We start from the raw sequence: 23,322 nt of genomic DNA on the forward strand, positions 1-23,322 counted from the left end.
TCTATAACTCTCCCTGACATCGTACCATTAACTGGGTAGGTCGATTCGATCTACCAAAGTGCATCACCTCACATTTATACAATTTTTTTTTTCTATATTTAGAGTACCCAATTCATTTTTTCCCAATTAAGGGGCAATTTAGCGTGGCCAATCCACCTAGCCTGCACATCTTTGGGTTGTGGGGGCGAAACCTATGCAAACATAGGGAGAATGTACAAACTCCACACGGACAGTGGTCCAGAGCCGGGATCGAACCTGGGACCTCGGCGCCGTGATGCAACAGAGCTAACCCACTGCGCCACCCTGCTGTCCCCTCATTTATCCAAATTAAACTCCATCTGCCATTCATCTGTCCACTGGCCAAATTGGTCAAGATCCTGTTGCAATGTTATATAACCACCCTCACTGCCCACTATGCCACCAATCTTGGTGTCATCCGCAAACTTACTAACCATGCCTCCTAAATTCTCATTCAAATCATTAATATAAATAACAAACAACAGTGGACCCTGAGGCACATCGCTGGTCACAGGCCTCCAGTTTGAATAACAACCCTCTACAACCACTCTTTGTCTTGTCGTCAAGCCAATTTTGTATCCAATTGGCTACCTTACCCTGGATCCCGTGAGATTTAACCTTGTGCAACAACCGACCATGCGGTACCTTTTCAAAGGCTTTGCTAAAGTCCATGTAGACAACGTCTACTGCACTGCCCTCATCTATCTTCTTGGTCACCCCTTCAAAAAACTCAAAATTAATGAAACATGATTTTCCACTCTCAAAGCCATGCTGACTGTCCCTAATCAGTCCTTGCCTCTGTAAATGCCTGTAGATCCTGTCTCTCCGAATACCTTCTAACAACTTACCCACCGCAGACGTTAGGCTCGCCGGCCTGTAGTTCCCAGTCTTTTCCCTGCGGCCCTTCTTAAACAAAGGCACAACATTTGCTACCCTCCAATCTTCAGGCACCTCCCCTGTGGCTGTCGACAATTCAAATATCCCTGTTAGGGGACCCGCAACTTCCTAGCCACCCACAACATCCTGGAATATATTTCATCAGGTCCCGGGGAATTATCTACCTTGATGCACTTTAAGACTTCCAGCACCACCTCCTCAGCAATATGTACACTCCTCAACACATTACTATTTATTTCCACAAGCTCCTAACATCCATGCCTTTCTCAACAGTAAATACCGATGAGAAGAATTCATTTAGGATCTCACCCATACTTTGTGGATCCGCACATAGATGACCTTGTATATTCTTAAGAGTCCCTACTCTCTCCCTAGTTATTTTTTGCCCTTTATGTATTTGTAGAAGCTCTTTGGATTCTCCTTTGCCTTATCTGCCAAAGCAATCTCATGTCCCTTTTTTGCCCTCCGGATTTCTCTCTTAACTCTACTCCGATAACCTCTGTACTCCTGCCCTTCCCTTAGTCATGTTACAGATCGTCTTAGAACATAAGACCTAGGAGCAGGAGTAGGCCATCTGGCCCCTCGAGCCTGCTCCGCCATCCAATGAGATCATGGCTGATCTTTTGTGGACTCAGCTCCACTTTCCGGCCCGAACACCATAACCCTTAATCCTTTTATTCTTCAAATGAAGGATTTAATGAAGGAGCCTCTACTGCTTCACTGGGCAAGGAATTCCATAGATTCACAACCCTTTGGGTGAAGAAGTTCCTCCTAAACTCAGTCCTAAATCTACTTCCCCTTATTTTGAGGCTATGCCCCCTAGTTCTGCTTTCACCCGCCAGTGGAAACAACCTGCCCGCATCTATCCTATCTATTCCCTTCATAATCTTATATGTTTATATAAGATCCCCCCTCATCCTTCTAAATTCCAACGAGTACAGTCCCAGTCTACTCAACTTTTCCTCGTAATCCAACCCCTTCAGCTCTGGGATTAACCTAGTGAATCTCCTCTGCACACCCTCCAGTGCCAGTACGTCCTTTCTCAAGTAAGGAGACCAAAACTGAACAAAATACTCCAGGTGTGGCCTCACTAACACCTTATACAATTGCAGCATAACCTCCCTAGTCTTAAACTCCATCCCTCTAGCAGTGAAGGACAAAATTTCATTTGCCTTCTTAATCACCTGTTGCACCTGTAAACCGACTTTTTGCGACTCATGCACTAGCACACCCAGGTGTCTCTGCACAGCAGCATGTTTTAATATTTTATCATTTAAATAATAATCCCTTTTGCTGTTATTCCTACCAAAATGGATAACCTCACATTTGTCAACATTGTATTCCATCTGCCAGACCCTAGCCCATTCACTTAGCCTATCCAAATCCCTCTGCAGACTTCCAGTATCCTCTGCACTTTTTGCTTTACAACTCATCTTAGTGTCGTCTGCAAACTTGGACACATTGCCCTTGGTCCCCAACTCCAAATCATCTATGTAAATTGTGAACAATTGTGGGCCCAACACTGATCCCTGAGGGACACCACTAGCTACTGATTGCCAACCAGAGAAACACCCATTAATCCCCACTCTTTGCTTTCTATTAATTAACCAATCCTCTATCCATGCTACTACTTTACCGTTAATGCCATGCATCTTTATCTTATGCAGCAACCTTTTGTGTGGCACCTTGTCAAAGGCTTTCTGGAAATACAGATATACCACATCCATTGGCTCCCCGATATCAACCGCACTGGTAATGTCCTCAAAAAAACTCCACTAAATTAGTTAGGCACAACCTGCCCTTTATGAGCCCATGCTGTGTCTGACCAATGGGACAATTTCCATCCAGATGCCTCGCTATTTCTTCCTTGATGATAGATCCCAGCATCTTCCCTACTACCGAAGTTAAGCTCATTGGCCTATAATTACCCGCTTTCTGCCTACCTCCTTTTTTAAACAGTGGTGTCACGTTTGCTAATTTCCAATCCGCCGGGACCACCCCAGAGTCTAGTGAATTTTGGTAAATTATCACTAGTGCATTTGCAATTTCCCTAGCCATTTCTTTTAGCACTCTGGGATGCATTCCATCAGGTCCAGGAGACTTGTCTACCTTTAGCCCCATTAGCTTGCCCATCCCTACCTCCTTGGTGATAACAATCCTCTCAAGGTCCTCACCTGTCATAGCCTCATTTCTATCAGTCACTGGCATGTTATTTGTGTCCTCCACTGTGAAGACCGACCCAAAAAACCTGTTCAGTTCCTCAGCCATTTCCTCATCTCCCATTATTAAATCTCTCTTCTCATCCTCTAAAGGACCAATATTTACCTTAGCCACTCTTTTTTGTTTTATATATTTGTAGAAACTTTTACTATCTGTTTTTATATTCTGAACAAGTTTACTCTCATAACCTATCTTACTCTTTATAGCGTTTTTAGTAGCTTTCTGTTGCCCCCTAAAGATTTCCCCGTCCTCTAGTCTCCCACTAATCTTTTCTCCTAATTTTCCTTCTCGTTGAACCCATATCTTCATGTAACAACCTGCTGCGTCCCTTACCATTAATGTTTTTACTTCCCGTTTTATTCCTTTCGGTATTACTGGGCCTATTCACTGAGCCCCCCTCAGTCCCTGTACCTTGTACTGTCGCCCTTTTTGATTTTAGACTATGGCTTCTCTGCCTTACACTTCCCCCCCCCCCCTTACTGCCTCTTGTTTCTGTCCCTGTTTTACTACCTTCCAACTTCCTGCATCGGTTCCCATCCCCCTGCCACATTAGTTTAAAACCTCCCCAACAGCTCTAGCAAGCACCCCCCCTCGGACATCGGTTCCAGTCCTGCCCAGGTGCAGACTGTCCGGTTTGTACTGGTCCCACCTCCCCCAGAACCGGTTCCAATGCCCCAGGAATTTGAATCCCTCCCTCTTGCACTATCTCTCGAGCCACGCATTCATCCTATCTATCCTGACATTCCTACTCTGACTAGCTCGTGGCATTGGTAGCAATCCTGAGATTACTACCTTTGAGGTCCTACTTTTTAGTTTAACTCCTAACCCACTGAATTCAGCTTGTAGGACCTTGTCCCGTTTTTTACCTATATCGTTGGTGCCTATGTGCACCACAACAGCTGGCTGTTCGCCCCCCCCCCCAAAGAATGTCCTGCAGCCGCTCCGAGACATCCTTGACCCTTGCACCAGGGAGGCAACATACCATCCTGGAGTCTCGATTGCGTCCGCAAAACTGCCTGTCTATTCCTCTTACGATTGAGTTCCCTATCACTATAGCCCTGCCATTCTTCTTCCTGCCCAGATGCGCAGCAGAGCCAGCCACGGTGCCATGAACCTGGCTGCTGCTGCCTTCCCCTGGTGAGCCATCTCCCTCAACAGTATCCAAAGCGGTATATATGTTTTGCAGGGAGATGACCGCAGGGGACACCTGCACTGCCTTCCTACTCTTGCTCTGTCTTTAGGTCACCCATTTTCTATCTCCCTTAGTAACTTTAACCTGCGGTGTGACCAACTCGCTAAACGATCTATCCACGACGTCCTCAGCATCGTGGACGCTCCAAAGTGAGTCCATCCGCAGCTCCAGAGCTGTCAAGCGGTCTAACAGGAGCTGCAACTGGACACACGTCTTTCACGTGAGACGTGTCCCTGAGCTCCCACATCGCACACTAGGATCATGACACGGGTCTGGGATCTCCTGCCATGTCTTAAACTTTAGGTAAACTTATACAACTACAATTCCAAAAAACGAAAGGAAAAATAAATAAATTAGACAAAGAAAAGAAAAACTACTTATCAGTCACTTACCAGGGATAACAAGCAGCCCCCCCACCCAAGCTTCGAATTCCCATCTAGATTCAAATTCCCAAACTCACTCTTGGTTGTGTCTCACTCTGGCTGTGTCTTCTCTGGCTCACTGGGAGAACTCACTTAACTTGCTGGCTGCATCATTTTTTTCACTCATGTTTTTTGCCAGTTATTTTAAATCTGAGTCCCTTCTACCCACTATAAACTGTTCCTCCTTTTTTGCTCTATGTAAATCCTTCAAGATTTTAATTGAATTTCTATTGAATGCACCTTTATCAACAGAAGTATGAATCCTGCCCAGCTCTTTGTGAAATCTTAGTTTCTTTCCTGAGTTGGGATTCAGTTTTCACCTTTCTTCTCTTCCCCCTCCCTACTTTCTCTGCTCAATACCAGCTGTAGATTTACTGAAACCTATTCCAGGTAGTTTGTGTTTATTAGGGATAGCACTCGTCACACTCCCCCCCCCCCCCCCCCCCCTGGGATAAGTCATTCAATATACACCTCTCCCATATGGGAATGAATATGCATTCACTAATGTCCTTTAGAGCAGTGTTTTTCAAACTTTTTTCCTGAGAACCACTTTTACCAACCAGCTGACCTATGCAACACATCATTTTCACTTACCTTTAATTCAACAGGTGAGTCTGCTTGGTCCTCACAATCTCACTCTGATCAGGTTTGGAGGAAAGGAGGGCTATGTGCATATAGGGTGCAGAGTTTAACCGATTCCTTTGTGCTGTCTTCATCTTTCCGAGGACGCAAATCCAACCTCACGAATGGGGATCGTTGTGAAGGGCAACAGCAACAAAATGCTTGTTTTACTCATCACTGGATCCTGATTTGCATTGGCACAATTAACAACACCATACCTCACTGTGTGGAGTCTGCACTTTCTCCCGTGTCTGCGTGGGTTTCCTCCGGGTGCTCCGGTTTCCTCCCACAGTCCAAAGTTGTGCGGGTTAGGTGAATAGGCCATGCTAAATTGCTCCTGAGGGTGGGGTTACAGGGCGAGGTTTGGGCCTAGGTGGGGTGGTCTTTCGGAGTGTTGGCGCAGACTTGATGGGTCAATTGGCTCAGCCAAAATTGTCTCACCGACTAGTCAAGCAACAGCCTGACATGCTCACGGAATCATACCTCACAGATAACGTCCCAGACACCACTATCACCCACCCTTGGTGTGTCCTGTCCCATTGGCATACAGTCTAGAGGGAGTTGCTCTGGGCCCCTAGCCAAGTTGTTCCAGTGCAGCTACAACACTGGCATCTACCCATCAAATTGCCCAGTTGTGGCCTGTACGCAAGAACATAGAACATTACAGTGCAGTACAGGCCCTTCGGCCCTCGATGTTGCGCCGACCTGTGAAACCACTCTAAAGCCCATCTACACTATTCCCTTATCGTCCATATGTCTATCCAATGACCATTTAAATGCCCTTAATGTTGGCGAGTCCACTACTGTTGCAGGCAGGGCATTCCACGCCCTTACTACTCTCTGAGTAAAGAACCTACCTCTGACATCTGTCCTATATCTATCTCCCCTCAATTTAAAGCTATGTCCCCTCGTGCTCGACATCCCATCCGAGGAAAAAGGCCCTCGCTGTCCACCCTATCTAATCCTCTGATCATCTTGTATGCCTCAATTAAGTCACCTCTTAACCTTCTTCTTTCTAAAGAAAATAACCTCAATTCCCTCAGCCTTCCCTCATAAGATCTTCCCTCCATATCAGGCAACATTCTGGTAAATCTCCACATACTTCCTATAATGCGGCGACCAGAACTGCACGCAATACAAATCCAATCCAGCCAATTATCGCCCTCTCAGTCTGCTCCATCATCAGCAACGTGATGGAAGGAGTCATCAACAGTGCTATCATAGAATCTACAGTGCAGAAAGAGGCCATTCGGCCCATCGGGTCTGCACCGGCTCTTGGAAGGAGCACCCTACCCAAGTCTACACCATCACTCTATCCCCATAACCCAGTAACCCCACCCAACCTTTTTGGACCCTAACGACAATTTAGCCTGGCCAATCCACCTAACCTGCACATCACTGGACTGTGGGAGGAAACCGGAGCACCCAGAGGAAACCCACACAGACACGGGGAGAAAGTGCAGACTCCGCACAGACAGTGACCCAAGCCGGGAATTGAACCAGGGACCCTGGAGCTGTGAAGCAGCAGTGCTAACCACTGTGCCACCATGCCGCCATATCAAGCGGCAGTTACTCAGCAATAACCTGCTCACGGAGGCTCAGTTGGGTTCCACCAGGGTCACTCTTCTCCTGACCTCATTACAGCCTTGGTTCAAACATGGACAAAAGAGCTGAACACCAGAGGTGAGAGTGACTGCCCTCGACACCAAGGCAGCATTTGACTGAGTATGGCATCAAACTTGTATCAATGGGAATCAATGGGAATCAGGGGGGAAACTCTCCGCTGGTTGGAGTCATACCTGGCACAAAGGAAGATAGTTGTGGTGGTTGGAGGTCAATCATCTCAGCTCCAGGACATCCCTGCAGGAGTTCCTCAGGGTAGTCTCCTGGGCCCAACCATCTTCAGCTGCTTCATCAATGAACTTCCTTCCAACTTAAGGTGGGGATGTTCGCTGATGACTGCACAATGTTCAGCGCCATTCGCGACTCCTCAGATAATGAAGCAGTCCCTGTCCAAATGCAGCAAGACCTGGACAATATCCAGTTTTGGGCTGACAAGGGGCAAGTTACATTCCCGTCACATAAGTGCCCGGCAATGACCATCTGCACTAAGAGATAGTCAAACCATCGCCTTGAGATTCAATGGCATTAGTATCACTGAATCCCCCATGATTAACATCCTGGAGGTTACCATTGATCAGAAACTGAACTGGACTAGCCACATTAATACTGTGGTGACCAGGGCAGTCAGTGGCCAGGAATCCTGCGGTGACTACCTCGCCTCCAGACTTTCCAAAGATTGTCCACCATCTACAAGGCACAAGTCAGGAGTGTGATAGAATAATGTCCACTTGCCTGGATGAGTGTAGCTCCAACAACACTCCGTAAGCTCGACACCATCCAGGACAAAGCAGCCCTGCTTGATTGCTCCCCTTCCACAAACATTCAAACCCTCCACCACCGACGCACAGTGGCAGCCGTGTGTACCATCTACAAGATATACTGCAGGAACTCACTAAGGTTCCTTAGGCAGCACTTTCCAAACCCACAACCATCTAGAAGGACAAGAGCAGCAGATACCTGGGAACCCCACCACCTGGAGGTTCCCCTCCAAGTCACTCACCACCCTGACTGGGAAATATATCACCGTTCCTTCACTGTCGCTGGGGCAATAGTCTGGAACTCCCTCCCTAACAGCACAGTGGATGTACCTGCCACAGAGATTTCAGCCGTTCCAGAAGACAGCTCACCCCCACCTTCTCAAGGACAATTTGGAATGGGCAGCAAATGCTTACCTAGCCAGCGAAGCCCCTCCACAGTCTTTGTTGACTCACTCAACATGTCTGTTAGTGTTTCTATAGGAACAGAGGCCGGAGGTGTAGGAATAGGTGTTGTTGAAGCTGCACTCATCCAGTCCTTTGAGCCGAAACTGCAGTTTGATAAAATCATGGCTGACCTGACTGATCTCAACTTCACTTTGCTGATTTCTTCCTTGTTTGTCAATAATCTGTTTAACTCCGCCCTGGATGAGCTTAATGATCCAATCTCCACTGCTTGCTGGTGAAGTGAACTCCACCACTTAACATACACCTGAGAGAGAAACCGCTCTCTGCTGTCTGAAAATTAAGGTCTCTTATTCTTAAACCATGTCGCCTTGTTCTAGTCTGCCTACAAGAGGGCACATCATGCGAAATCCACCCTATCAAGACCCCTCAGGATCTTATATTTTTAATGAGATCACCTCTCATTCTCCTAAACTCCAATGGGTCTATAGGCCCAACCTGCTCAGCCTTTCTTCATTGTGTGAGCCCTTCATGGGCGGCGCAGTGGTTAGCACTGCTGCCTCACGGCGCTGAGGACCCAGGTTTGATCCCGGCCACGGGTCACTGTCCGTGTGGAGTTTGCACATTCTCTCCGTGTTTGCGTGAATCTCACCCCCACAACCCAAAGATGTGCAGGCTAGGTGGATTGGCCACGCTAAATTGCCCCTTAATTGGAAAAAATGAATTGGGTACTCTAAATTTATACGAAAAAAAAGTGTAAACCCTTCAACCCAGGACTGAGTTGAGTGAACTTCCTCTGAAGTGCTCTGAACTTACCGGAGCTCTCTAACTATCCAGAGGAATAGTTATCTATTTAGGTGTTTATTTGCTTTTCTTTTTTAAAATAAATTTAGAGTACCCAATTCATTTTTTCTAATTAAGGGGCAATTTAGCGTGGCCAATCCACCTCCCCTGCACATCTTTGGGTTGTGGGGGCGAAACCCACGCAGACACGGGGAGAATGTGCAAACTCCACACGGACAGTGACCCAGAGCTGTGATCGAACCTGGGACCTCGGTGGCGTGAGTTTATTTGCTTTCTGCCCTTTGAGCCTCTCCAAAGCCTCTGTTTAATTGATGTGAAACTCTGAAACTGCACAAGACGTGCATTTGTTGAATGGTTTTCAATGTTAAGGGGCAGGATTCTCCGTTCCTGGGTTGACGCCGATGCAGGATTCGTGGACTTTAACGATAACAAATCTGGCGCCGCACGTGGACCGATTCAGCGACTATTGAGGGGCAGCACCGGCGCCACGAAGAACACAATCGCAATGAGAAACGGGGCCGGATTCGCCCGGTCCGTGATTGACACTCGGGAGGCTGACAAGCTGCAGCCGCACATACACATTACACTCCCCACACACACATCCCAGCCAACACGATGGCACTGATTGTGCTGGAGCGCACACATACAGCTGATGGGTTGGCTGGGACCAGTGGGCACCCAGGGGGGTGCCCTGTGGGGGGTCCTCTGCGACATGTGGCACTAAGTTCCCAGTGGGCAGTCAACGGCGTGCACAGCTGCTGGGCTGCCTTGCGGCTGCGGCAATGGTGTTCCGTTTGTGTTTAAATTAATGATTTTTCTTGTTGCTGTTTGTATGTTTATCCTGTATTGTGCTAATTTATCTCAGGTAAACAGACCTTAAAGATATTTGATGGAGATGACACAGTGAAACGGAATCAATTTCGACTAATTACCGTTCCTCGAATTTCAAAAGCAGAAGAAGCAGTGGTGAGTCAGTCGGTAACTAGAACCAGAAGCAGTGGTGAGTCAGTCGGTAACTAGAACCAGATGCAGTGGTGAGTCAGTCGGTAACTAGAACCAGAAGCAGTGGTGAGTCAGTCGGTAACTAGAACCAGATGCAGTGGTGAGTCAGTCGGTAACTAGAACCAGAAGCAGTGGTGAGTCAGTCGGTAACTAGAACCAGAAGCAGTGGTGAGTCAGTCGGTAACTAGAACCAGATGCAGTGGTGAGTCAGTCGGTAACTAGAACCAGAAGCAGTGGTGAGTCAGTCGGTAACTAGAACCAGAAGCAGTGGTGAGTCAGTCGGTAACTAGAACCAGAAGCAGTGGTGAGTCAGTCGGTAACTAGAACCAGAAGAAGTGGTGAGTCAGTCGGTAACTAGAACCAGAAGCAGTGGTGAGTCAGTCGGTAACTAGAACCGACCCTCAAACTAAAGCTGAAATTCAGATTAGCATTTGGACTGTTTTACTTACAGGGCCTTTGTAATAATCTGCACTGTTCACAATCACCTTGCCAAAAACATTAAGCAACAATGTGTTGAAATTCATTATTTTCTGAGCCATAATTAAAATGTACAAATTAAACTAAAGAAAAAAGAATGATTTTCACTTTCAACATTGTTCAGCTGCTATAGAAAAGTTGTTCCTCCAAATCCCTTCATTGCTTGTTCCTTCAATTGTATTTAAATCTACGATGAGGATTGTCACTGATACGCTTTTGGTGACACCAGCCCCCTGGCTGTCTGTGTTTGCAAATCACGCCCATGCTGTGAATGTGACTCATCAAAGTACTGCTCCCACACAGGTAATCTGTCACGTTTGGGGCAAGTGACCATTCACAAGCGATGACTGCGGAAATGTTTGGTTTTATTCTCCTTACTTTACACCCCTCCGACACCCCGAAGGGTCTCCCTCGTCCGGACCACACCCGGGCCGGGTACTTATATCCCAGTAGTCCTAGGAAAAGGGGGTAGCCTCACCTCCCTCATCTGGGTGAATCGTATTCAGGTGAGGCCACGGGGACTCTGATGTTACAGACCCCTCGGTCTCCTGTCGGGTGACAACCCCCTACCCCCAGTCCGATACATTGTCCATTTCGATGGGAGAGGGGGGATCCTTACCCTCTTCGCCAAGGGCTTGTTTTCCGCCGCTCCGGCTCTGGAGGGGCCCGAGGGGCGTCGCCTTCTGGTTGAAGGTTACTCAGCCGTCTGGAAGGTTACTCAGCCTTTTATTCGGTGATCACTGCCGGACCTGCATCGATGTCAATGGGCAAAACCCCCCGGGTGGGATTCTCCAATAATGGTGCTATGTCTCCAAGCCCGCAGAAAAATGCACGTAAATCACTCTGGACTTAACTGGAGAAAGTCCAGAGAGATTCTCTGATTTGCAGGGGGCCGCCAGCAGTGTTCCTCGCAGCTCCGGCTGCCGATAGGAGGCCCTGCATTTCCGGTCGGGGGGTCAGCGCATGCACATGGAGGCAGTCTGCGCTGGCGGGCCCGCGTGACATGGCTGACCCACACCGCGGGCCGGCACCGAAAACGTAGCCCCCCCCCCCCCCCAAGATCGCGCAGGCCCGCAGATCGGTGGTCCTCGATCAGTAACCTGGCCGTCCCGGAGGCCCTCCCCCGTGAATGATCCCCCTGCCCCCCACCAGGGCAGCCGCGGACTGAGTCCACAGCCGCCACGCCAAGTTCCCGACCATGAGAGAACCACGCCGGAAGGGACTCGGCCAGCTGCACTCGGTGAATCGCCGTGGGAGCCTCTTTCAATGACCCCCGACCGGTCCCCGGAGAAACGCGGGAGCGGCACGGACCCAATCTCGGGTTTGACGTCCATTCTCAGCCGCTGTGGCATGGAGGCTCGGAGAATCCCGCCCCTGATGTCTGACTTGTGGTCAAACTGGTCGACCCCCCATATTTCTGAGTTACGAGGCCACTGGTACCACCGGTAACGGCTCCGGAGGGAGGGGCACCACCGGGCAAGGGATCCGCGATAGTTGTCAGGTCCCTGCTCCACCCGGCTCCGGAAATGGTCGACGTGCCGATTCAAGTCCTTTGCTTGCACACGCTCCGTATACGAGACTGGTCCGCACTGTCATTCCCAGAATCCATAACACCCATCACTAAAATTCCGACGTAAACTCCGGGGACCGGAGAACCACGAGAGCGGCGTCGGGCCCGGTTCGGGCGTAAAAGTGGATTCTCCATCCCTGTGCCAAATGCGATTTCGGCATGGGCCTGCGGAGAATCCAAACCCCCATTCCCCATGTCCGGCAAAATGGGATCAATCACATGCGCAAGCGACGACGTATCTAAAGTTCAGCGGGTGTCACCTCGGTGGTAGCGAGGAGAATGGTCCTATAGTAGAACAGGAAATGGGCGAGGGCGTGGTTCTATAACAGAATGGGAAATGGGCGAGGCACAGCCCCTCCCTCTCTCTGCCCAGCCCATCCCTCTATCCGCCCAGCCCATCCCTCTATCCGCCCAGTCCATCTCTCTATCCGCCCAGTCCATCGCTCTATCTGCCCAGCCCATCCCTCAATCTGCCCATCCCATGTCTCCGCCCATCCCTCTCTCCGCCCAGCCTTCTATCCGCCCATCCAATGGGCCGTTTGTCTAGAGAAAGATGTGTCTTGCATAGGTGGTATTGCACCCCTCAAATCTGATAAAACTCGCAGGGCTGGATTAGCACAGTGGGCTAAACAGCTGGCATGTAATGCAGAACAAGGCCACCAGCACGGGTTCAATTCCAGTACCGGCCTCCCCGAACAGGCGCCGGAATGTGGCGACTAGGGGCTTTTCACAGTAACTTCATTGAAGCCTACTTGTGACAATAAGCCATTATTATTACATACGATGTGACATTTATTTTAATGAACATAAAAGACATGAACAGATTGAGATTTCAAGAAAAAGGCTTTTTAAGTGCCATTATTGTTTGAGTATGAAGAAGGGCCAGGAGAGGAGTTGTGCATAATGTTCTCTGTAGATGGACAATGCAATGATATTGTCACGGACTCTTTACAAGATGTTTCTCCAAAGCCAGTTGTAAACAATGTGGATGTATATTTCATACCATTGGAGTGAGTGAGTCAATTAATAGCCCAGCAAGCAAGCCTTTCTGTCACGTTCCCAGTTTATATTATTATTGGGTGGGAAGGTCCCAGAATTGAACCCTGGCTCAAAAAACGTAACTTTAACTTTTTTTTTAGAAATCATGGATGAGCAGAGTCATAGAACTGTCGATTAGCTTTTAACAGCAAAACAAACATATTTTAAACGTGAAAAGTTTCCTTCACTCCCATGTATATGGAACGCGCTGCATGGGGAGATGGTGGGAGCAGGTACGATAGCGACATTTATGGGGCATCTAGACAAATATATGAATAGGGTGGGAATGGAAGGATACGGACCCTGCAGAAGGTTTTATTTGCGGCAGGTACCATGGTCGGCGCAGGCTTGGAGGGCCGAAGGGCCTGTTCTTGTGCTGTATTGTTCTTTGTTTGTTCGTATCCCTCTCTCTCCGCCCAGTCCATCCCTCTCCGCCCAGTCCATCCCTCCATCTGCCCATCCCTCTCTCCGCCCATCCCTCTCCGCCCAGTCCATCCCTCTCCGCCCATCCCTCTCTCCTCCCAGTCCATCCCTCTCCGCCCATCCCTCTCTCCTCCCAGTCCATCCCTCTCCGCCCATCCCTCTCTCCTCCCAGTCCATCCCTCTCCGCCCATCCCTCTCTCCTCCCAGTCCATCCCTCCATCTGCCCAGTCCATCCCTCTCTGCCCATCCCTCTCTCCTCCCAGTCCATCCCTCTCTCCTCCCAGTCCATCCCTCTCTCCTCCCAGTCCATCCCTCTCTCCGCCCAGTCCATCCCTCTCTCCGCCCAGTCCATCCCTCCATCTGCCCAGACCCCTCTCCGCCCAGCCCATTGTTCTATTTATTTATTTTTAAAGCTAAGTGTGAAGGTTAGAACATGGAACATACAGTGCAGAAGGAGGCCATTCGGCCCATCGAGTCTGCACCGACCCACTTAAGCCCTCACTTCCACCCTATCCCCCTAACCCAATAACCCCTCCTAACTTTTGTTTTGGTCACTTAGGGCAATTTATCACGGCCAATCCACCTAACCCGCACATCTTTGGACTGTGGGAGGAAACCGGAGCACCCGGAGGAAACCCACGCAGACACGGGGAGAATGTGCAGACTCCACACAGACAGTGACCCAAGTCGGGAATCGAACCTGGGACCGTGGAGCTGTGAAGCAATTGTGCTATCCACAATGCTACCGTGCTGCCCACAAACTTCACCAAATGCAATTGAGTGAAATATAATTCTGTCCCATGTACTTAGAGTTCAACTATTTTTACTCTGAAGTTATCTTGTTTGCTCAATGGCTTGTGGGTGGATTATGTCTGCAGTTTAATGATGGAAGTGTTAAAATCTGGATTTAACTGGAATCCCATTTTAACAGGAAGCTGCACTGAGAGCGTATTACATCCCAGATGATCCTCAGGAATATGAACTCCATACATTTACCCAAGATGCTGTGTACAGTGACGATATTACAAACCCAAATGACGGCAGCGTGGAGAGCAAGACTCTGTCCGTATTCCATGATACAATTCCTGAAGCTTGGGTACTGCGTGCAAAGCCAAGAGATTGTGATGTAGTCAAAATTTATCCTGGATGGTTAAAGTAAGTTGCTTCTTACAGACAAATGAAAGTACGAAATAATATAGAAGGTGTTTAATGATACTATAGACCATTAAATGTAGTGGCTGAAACCATGGGCAGGATTCTCCCTTTTGGGGACTAAGTCCCCAAGCCCGCCGTAAAACGGGCAAGAATCACTCCGGACTTTTCCCTCGAAGGTCCGGTGTGATTCTCCGTTTTCCAGGGGGCTAGCAGGGCCCCGGCATGCATCCCGCAGCTCTGGCTGCTGGCGGAGCCCGACTGTCCACACCGCGCGGAGGCCCACCTGGGTGCCGGCGACATGGCGGAGCCACACAGCTGGCCCGCGCGGAGTAAGGTAGGTTCCCCCGCCGATCGCGGGCCTGGCCACCGCTGAAGCCCCCCCCGGAGTCAGATTCCCCCCGCCCCCCACCAGGACCGCGGCCGCGGGTCCGAGCTCCCGCCGGGTGGTACCAGATGTAAACCACGCCAGCGGGAGATCGGCTAGTCGGCCGCAGGGGCCTGTTCCAACGGCCCCCGACCGGCGTCGCGTCGACCACACGCACGCCACTGGCAGGTCCGCGGAGAATCACAGAGCGCGTCGCGCTGGATTTCCGGCATGGACGGCTATTCTCCGCTCCCACGGCAAGAGAGAGGCAGGTTCACCTGGCAAAAGAGAGGCAGGTTCACCTGGCGAGAGGGAGGCAGGTTCACCTGGTGAGGGAGAGAGGCAGGTTCACCTGGCGAGAGGGCGGCAGGTTCACCTGGCGAGAGGACGGCATGTTCACCTGGGGAGAGAGAGGCAGGTTCACCTGGCAAAAGAGAGGCAGGTTCACCTGGCGAGAGAGGGCGGCAGGTTCACCTGGTGAGGTAGAGGCAGGTTCACCTGGCGAGAGAGAGGCTGGTTCACCTGGCGAGAGAGAGGCAGGTTCACCTGGCGAGAGAGGGGCAGGTTCACCTGGTGAGAGGGAGGCAGGTTCACCTGGCAAAAGAGAGGCAGGTTCACCTGGCAAGGGAGCGAGGCGGGTTCACCTGGCGAGAGGGCGGCAGGTTCACCTGGCGAGAGGGCGGCAGGTTCACCTGGCGAGAGGGCGGCAGGTTCACCTGGCGAGAGAGAGGCAGGTTCACCTGGCGAGAGAGAGGCAGGTTCCCCTGGCGAGAGGGAGGCAGGTTCACCTGGCGAGAGGGAGGCAGGTTCACCTGGCGAGAGGGAGGCAGGTTCACCTGGCGAGAGGGAGGCAGGTTCACCTGGCGAGAGGGAGGCAGGTTCCCCTGGCGAGAGAGAGGCAGGTTCACCTGGCGAGAGGGAGGCAGGTTCACCTGGCGAGAGGGAGGCAGGTTCACCTGGCGAGGGAGAGGCAGGTTCACCTGGCGAGAGAGAGGCAGGTTCACCTGGCGAGAGGGAGGCAGGTTCACCTGGCGAGAGGGAGGCAGGTTCACCTGGCGAGGGAGAGGCAGGTTCACCTGGCGTCACTGAACGAAACAGAGTTGGAAGGGAGGAATAATGTTGTTACAAAGACCAAACCTTGTTATTCTAGCATTCATGTTTTCACAAAACTGAAAAGTTCGAAAGGATGCTTGAGTGTTCAGCATTTTGATATAAATTAGGTGATCATAATTCTCCGTTTGGGTGTCTAAGTTCTCCTGCTGGAGGAGAATTGCAATTCCGTTTCCCTTGCAAACCTATGTATGGCGAGGAATACGACGGATTTCCGCCCTCGGGGCTACATTTCATGCAGGTGGCCCACTAGCGAAGTGCTGTGGACGGCCCCCTCCTTCCCCAACGCAAAGCAGCGCTGCACTCCGGATTGCACCGCGCTGTGAAGCAACAGTGCTAACCATTGTGCTGCCCATATAAATAGGGAGACATCACCCCTCCCCCATGAATACTCAAAACATCCCAGAAAACCTTTGAATAGGGAGACCCTTCCTGGTAACTGAAGGAACCCCACAGACTCTCCTTGACTAGAGGGATTCCCCACCCCACAGACCCATTCAACCTCATTTCCATTCATTTACATCCTCCTCCTAGCGCACGGTTGTGAACCTCGACCCCGGCTCCACTGGGGGGGTCGGAGGATGACATGGTGCTGATCCCGATTTCCCCCTGAGTCTCGATTCTCTGTCCGATCGGGAAACGCGCTCCGTGCGTCACAGGAAGAGAATCCAGCCCCTGGTTTTGAAAGCTTATTAAAGCCAATAGCTGGCCTGGATTGAATTGTTTACATTTAAGTTTGGTTACACTTTTTGGGGTTTTTGTGAGTAGCAGTTTGCTATGAAATGTTATGATTTCAGTGACAGTTAATATTTCTTCCTTTTGAATGTTCATCTGTTAGTTTAACTCTGTTTCTGTGTTTCAGGTTTGGCGTGGCTTACATCACCATTCCAATTAACATGGAGAGTAGCGTCAGAGCACTTATCCAAGAAGTTCTTGTACAGCTGGGCAGGCAGGTTAGTTCCAATCAGAAATACTTCATGTCCAATTAGTTTGATATAAATGACTAACAATGTGCAATAACTGTAACCAGGATTTAATAAGGACACGGGGAGTCCTCTCTGAGCAGACAACTAGATTTATTTACAATACGGTAAGTCAATGCTCGGTAACTCCCTACCAGATTCCTCCAATCGGTGCCTTACTGCCGACCTTTTATGGACAGGTTAATTAGGGATCCCGTCCCTAGTGGGTAACTTGTACTTCGCGAGGACCAGGGGGCAGAGGATCATTCCCATCCCATCGATCCCGTGCTGGATATTATACAGGACAATCCAGCAAGCTCGGTATCTTTGCTGTACATACAATGTCATCCTGTTAGGGGCCGGTTTAGCTCAGTTGGCTGGACAGCTGGTTAGTGATGCAGAGCGAGACAGCAGCGTGGGTTCAATCCCCGTACCGGGTTGGGCGGCTGGTTAATGATGCAGAGCGAGGCAGCAGCGTGGGTTCAATCCCCGTACCGAGCTGGGGGGTGATGCAGAGCGAGGCAGCAGCGTGGGTTCAGTCCTGTACTGGGTTGGGGGGGCTGGTTAGTGATGCAGAGCGAGGACTTCCGGGTGCGGCGATGACCAGCTGAGTCGCACGTTTTGGCAGCTCCCGGTGAAACAGACTTTTGGGCTCTTGATAGGAGCCCCAACGGCAATTTTGACGGCTAAAAACACTGTGCGGTAAACCAGAAGGGAATCCCCCCTGGATACGGATGAAAAAAGGAGGAGAAAGTGGCCGGATTGCAGTGGATCCTTTAGAACAGCGGCAAGGAAGGCAAGCAAAAACCAAGATGGCGTCGGAAGGTGGCAGTTTAACATGGGGCCCTGAACAACAAGAGTTCTTGAAATGCTGTGTGGAAGAGCTCAAAAAGGAAATGAAGAAAGAGCTGTTGGCCCCGATACTACAGGCGATCGAAGGGCTAAAGGAGGAACAAAAGACCCAGGAGCGGGAGCTTCGGGTCGTGAAGGCAAAGGCAGCCGAGAATGAGGACGACATACAGGGCCTGGTGGTGAAGACGGAGACACATGAGGCACATCAGAAACGATGTGTGGAAAGGTTGGAGGCACTGGAGAACAATGCAAGGAGGAACAACCTGAGGATTCTTGGTCTTCCTGAAGGTGCGGAGGGAGCGGACGTCGGGGCATATGTGAGCACGATGCTGCACTCGTTAATGGGAGCGGAGGCCCCGGCGGGTCCGTTGGAGGTGGAGGGAGCATACCGAGTGATGGCGCGAGGACCGAGAGCAGGAGAAATTCCCCGAGCCATAGTGGTGAGATTCCTCCGTTTTAAGGATAGAGAAATGGTCCTTAGATGGGCAAAGAAAACTCGGAGCAGTAAATGGGAGAACGCGGTGATCCGCGTTTATCAAGACTGGAGTGCGGAGGTGGCGAGAAGGAGGGCGAGCTTTAATCGGGCCAAGGCGGTGCTTCATAAAAAGAAGATAAAATTTGGAATGCTGCAACCGGCAAGACTGTGGGTCACATATCGAGGGAGGCACCACTACTTTGAGACGGCGGATGAAGCGTGGACTTTTATTGTGGAAGAAAAACTGGAATGAGCGGGTTATTAAAAAGAACGTTTGAACAAAGTGGTGGGGCGAATGTGGGGGGCGAAGAGGGGGGTTAAAAGGGGGGGGAAAGAGGAGTTTTATGTACTAATCCTGCGATGTGGTAACTTTTCTCTCTTCCACAGGTGGTGATGGGGGGAGGAGGGGAGGTGGAGGAGATGGGGCGTTGGCCATTGGGGGCGGGGCCAAGGGAGAAGCGCGGGCTTGGTTCCCGCGCTATGATAATCATGGCGGGAATAGAGAAGCAGGAAGGAGGGGGCGTCGCACGGTGCAAGCCGAGGTCACGGGGGGAAGCCGAGGTCGGCCAGAGTTTGCTGACTTCTGGGAGCAACATGGGGGGAGTAATTACGCTAGCGGGGGATCTAGCGGGGGGGGTGGGAGGGGGGAATTACTGGGTTGCTGCTGCTGGGGAGAGGGGGGAGCTGGTATGGGAGGGGATGGGCGGGGGGGCACCGCCTGGGGGAGATACAGCTGCGTGGGAACCGGGTGAGGAGCTGGAAACAGGGGATGGCTAATCGACAAGGGGGGGGGGGGGGGGGGGTAGGAAGCCCCCCAACCCGGCTGATCACGAGGGCTGAACGGGCCGATAAAGAGGGCACGGGTACTCGCACACCTTAAGAAACTTAAGGCAGATGTGGTTGTGTTACAGGAAACGCACCTGAAACTGATAGACCAGGTTAGGCTACGCAAAGGATGGGTGGGGCAGGTGTTCCATTCGGGGCTAGATGCGAAAAACAGGGGGGTGGCTATATTAGTGGGGAAGCGGGTAATGTTCGAGGCAAAGACTATAGTGGCGGATAACGGGGGCAGATACGTGATGGTGAGTGGCAAACTACAGGGGGAGACGGTGGTTTTGGTAAACGTATATGCCCCGAACTGGGATGATGCCAATTTTATGAGGCGGATGCTAGGACGCATTCCGGACCTAGAGATGGGAAAGCTGATAATGGGGGGAGATTTTAATACGGTGTTGGAACCAGGGCTGGATAGGTCGAAGTCCAGGACTGGAAGGAGGCCGGCAGCAGCCAAGGTACTTAAAGATTTTATGGAGCAGATGGGAGGTGTAGACCCGTGGAGATTTAGCAGACCTAGGAGTAAGGAGTTCTCGTTTTTCTCCTATGTCCATAAAGTCTACACGCGAATAGACTTTTTTGTGCTGGGAAGGGCGTTGATCCCGAAGGTGAGGGGAACGGAGTATACGGCTATAGCCATTTCGGATCACGCTCCACACTGGGTGCACTTGGAGATAGGGGAGGAAACAGGAGGGCGCCCACCCTGGAGAATGGACATGGGACTAATGGCAGATGAGGGGGTGTGTCTAAGGGTGAGGGGGTGCATTGAAAAGTACTTGGAACTCAATGATAATGGGGAGGTCCAGGTGGGAGTGGTCTGGGAGGCGTTGAAGGCGGTGGTTAGAGGGGAGCTGATATCAATAAGGGCACATAAAGGGAAGCAGGAGAGTAAGGAACGGGAGCGGTTGCTGCAAGAACTTTTGAGGGTGGACAGACAATATGCGGAAGCACCGGAGGAGGGACTGTACAGGGAAAGGCAAAGGCTACATGTAGAATTTGACTTGCTGACTACGGGCACTGCAGAGGCACAATGGAGGAAGGCACAGGGTGTACAGTACGAATATGGGGAGAAGGCGAGCAGGTTGCTGGCACACCAATTGAGGAAAAGGGGAGCAGCGAGGGAAATAGGGGGAGTGAGGGATGAGGAAGGAGAGATGGAGCAGGGAGCTGAGAGAGTGAATGGAGTGTTCAAGACATTTTATAAAAAATTATATGAAGCTCAACCCCCGGATGGGAGGGAGAGAATGATGGGCTTCTTGGATCGGCTGGAATTTCCCAAGGTGGAAGAGCAGGAAAGGGTGGGACTGGGAGCACAGATCGAGGTAGAAGAAGTGGTGAAAGGAATTAGGAGCATGCAGGCGGGAAAGGCCCCGGGACCGGATGGATTCCCAGTCGAATTCTATAGAAAATATGTGGACTTGCTCGCCCCGGTATTGACGAGGACCTTTAATGAGGCAAAGGAAAGGGGACAACTGCCCCCGACTATGTCTGAAGCAACGATATCGCTTCTCTTAAAGAAGGAAAAGGACCCGCTACAATGCGGGTCCTATAGACCTATTTCCCTCCTAAATGTAGATGCCAAGATCCTGGCCAAGGTAATGGCAATGAGAATAGAGGAATGTGTCCCGGGGGTGATCCACGAGGACCAAACTGGGTTTGTGAAGGGGAGACAGCTGAACACGAATATACGGAGGCTGTTAGGGGTAATGATGATGGCCCCACCAGAGGGGGAAACGGAGATAGTAGTGGCGATGGATGCCGAGAAAGCATTTGATAGAGTGGAGTGGGATTATTTGTGGGAGGTGTTGAGGAGATTTGGTTTTGGAGAGGGGTATGTTAGATGGGTGCAGTTGTTGTATAGGGCCCCGATGGCGAGCGTGGTCACGAATGGACGGGGATCTGCATATTTTCGGCTCCATAGAGGGACAAGGCAGGGATGCCCTCTGTCCCCATTATTGTTTGCACTGGCGATTGAGCCCCTGGCGATAGTGTTGAGGGGTTCCAAGAAGTGGAGGGGAGTACTTAGAGGAGGAGAAGAACACCGGGTATCTTTGTATGCGGACGATTTGCTACTATACGTGGCAGACCCGGCGGAGGGGATGCCAGAAATAATGCGGATACTTGGGGAGTTTGGGGAGTTTTCAGGGTATAAATTGAACATGGGGAAAAGTGAGTTGTTTGTGGTGCATCCAGGGGAGCAGAGTAGAGAAATAGAGGACCTACCGTTGAGAAAGGTAACAAGGGACTTTCGTTACCTGGGGATCCAGATAGCCAAGAATTGGGGCACATTGCATAGGTTAAATTTAACGCGGTTGGTGGAACAAATGGAGGAGGATTTCAAGAGATGGGATATGGTATCCCTGTCACTGGCAGGGAGGGTGCAGGCGGTTAAGATGGTGGTCCTCCCGAGATTCCTCTTTGTGTTTCAGTGCCTCCCGGTGGTGATCACGAAGGCTTTTTCTAAAAGGATTGAAAAGAGCATCATGGGTTTTGTGTGGGCCGGGAAGACCCCGAGAGTGAGGAAGGGATTCTTACAGCGTAGCAGGGATAGGGGGGGGCTGGCACTACCGAGCCTAAGTGAGTATTATTGGGCCGCTAATATTTCAATGGTGAGTAAGTGGATGGGAGAGGAGGAGGGAGCGGCGTGGAAGAGATTAGAGAGGGCGTCCTGTAGGGGGACTAGCCTACAGGCTATGGTGACAGCCCCATTGCCGTTCTCACCGAGGAACTACACCACAAGCCCGGTGGTGGTGGCTACACTGAAGATTTGGGGACAGCGGAGACGGCATAGGGGAAAGACTGGAGCCTTGGGGGGGGTCCCCGATAAGAAACAACCATAGGTTTGCCCCGGGGGGAATGGATGGGGGATATGGAATGTGGCAAAGAGCAGGAATAACGCAACTGAAAGATGTTTGTGGATGGGAAGTTCGCGAGTCTGGGAGCGCTGACCGAGAAATATGGGTTGCCCCAAGGGAATGCATTCAGGTATATGCAACTGAGGGCTTTTGCGAGGCAACAGGTGAGGGAATTCCCGCAGCTCCCGACACAAGAGGTGCAGGACAGAGTGATCTCAAAGACATGGGTGAGGGATGGTAAGGTGTCAGATATATATAGGGAAATGAGGGACGAGGGGGAGACTATGGTAGATGAACTAAAAGGGAAATGGGAAGAAGAGCTGGGGGAGGAGATCGAGGAGGGGCTGTGGGCAGATGCCCTAAGCAGGGTAAACTAGTCGTCCTCGCGTGCCAGGCTGAGCCTGATTCAGTTTAAGGTATTACACAGGGCTCATATGACTGGAGCACGGCTCAGTAAATTTTTTGGGGTGGAGGATAGGTGTGCGAGGTGCTCGAGAAGCCCAGCGAATCAACCCATATGTTTTGGTCATGCCCGGCACTACAGGGGTTTTGGATGGGGGTGACAAAGGTGCTTTCAAAAGTAGTGGGGGTCCGGGTCGAACCAAGCTGGGGGTTGGCTATATTTGGGGTTGCACAAGAGCCGGGAGTGCAGGAGGCGAGAGAGGCCGATGTTTTGGCCTTTGCGTCCCTAGTAGCCCGGCGCAGGATATTGTTAATGTGGAAAGAAGCCAAGCCCCCGGGGGTGGAGACCTGGATAAATGACATGGCAGGGTTTATAAAGCTAGAGCGGATTAAGTTCGTCCTAAGGGGGTCGGCTCAAGGGTTCACCAGGCGGTGGCAACCGTTCGTCGAATACCTCGCAGAAAGATAGATGGAATGGAAAAAAGGCAGCAGCAGCAGCCCAGGATCGGGGGGGGGGGGGAACCAGAAGGACTCTCAGGGTTGTTAATATATACTGTATAATATGTATAGGTCGTTGCCACAGATAATTATATATTGGACTGTTAAATTATAGTTTTGGAGAGTGTTACTTGTGACAAGGCAGTTGCCAATTAAGGTTAGTTTTCAATTTTGTTATTTATTATTTATTCATTTTTTGTTTATAAAATGGGTCATTGTTATTTGTGTTGCTATAATATTGTGTAAAGGATGCACAATGTACTGTGTTGGTTGACCAAATATTTTCAATAAAATATTTATTAAAAAAAAGTGATGCAGAGCGAGGCAGCAGCGGGGGTTCAGTCCCCG

General features: G+C 50.7%; 1 protein-coding gene across 1 annotated transcript in view; it reads left to right on the top strand.

Annotated features, from left to right (window-relative positions):
- LOC140408239 (diacylglycerol kinase theta) overlaps positions 1–23,322 on the top strand; it is a 267,197-nt gene that overhangs the window by 82,200 nt on the left and 161,675 nt on the right. Inside the window, exons 7-9 of the mRNA XM_072495177.1 lie at positions 9,823–9,923; positions 14,399–14,622; positions 16,959–17,049. Coding sequence (XP_072351278.1) covers positions 9,823–9,923; positions 14,399–14,622; positions 16,959–17,049 — 416 coding nt within the window. The remainder of the gene's footprint in view (positions 1–9,822; positions 9,924–14,398; positions 14,623–16,958; positions 17,050–23,322) is intronic.

This window comes from Scyliorhinus torazame, chromosome 3 (assembly GCF_047496885.1).
Source record: "Scyliorhinus torazame isolate Kashiwa2021f chromosome 3, sScyTor2.1, whole genome shotgun sequence".
Taxonomy (NCBI): Eukaryota; Metazoa; Chordata; class Chondrichthyes; order Carcharhiniformes; family Scyliorhinidae; genus Scyliorhinus; species Scyliorhinus torazame.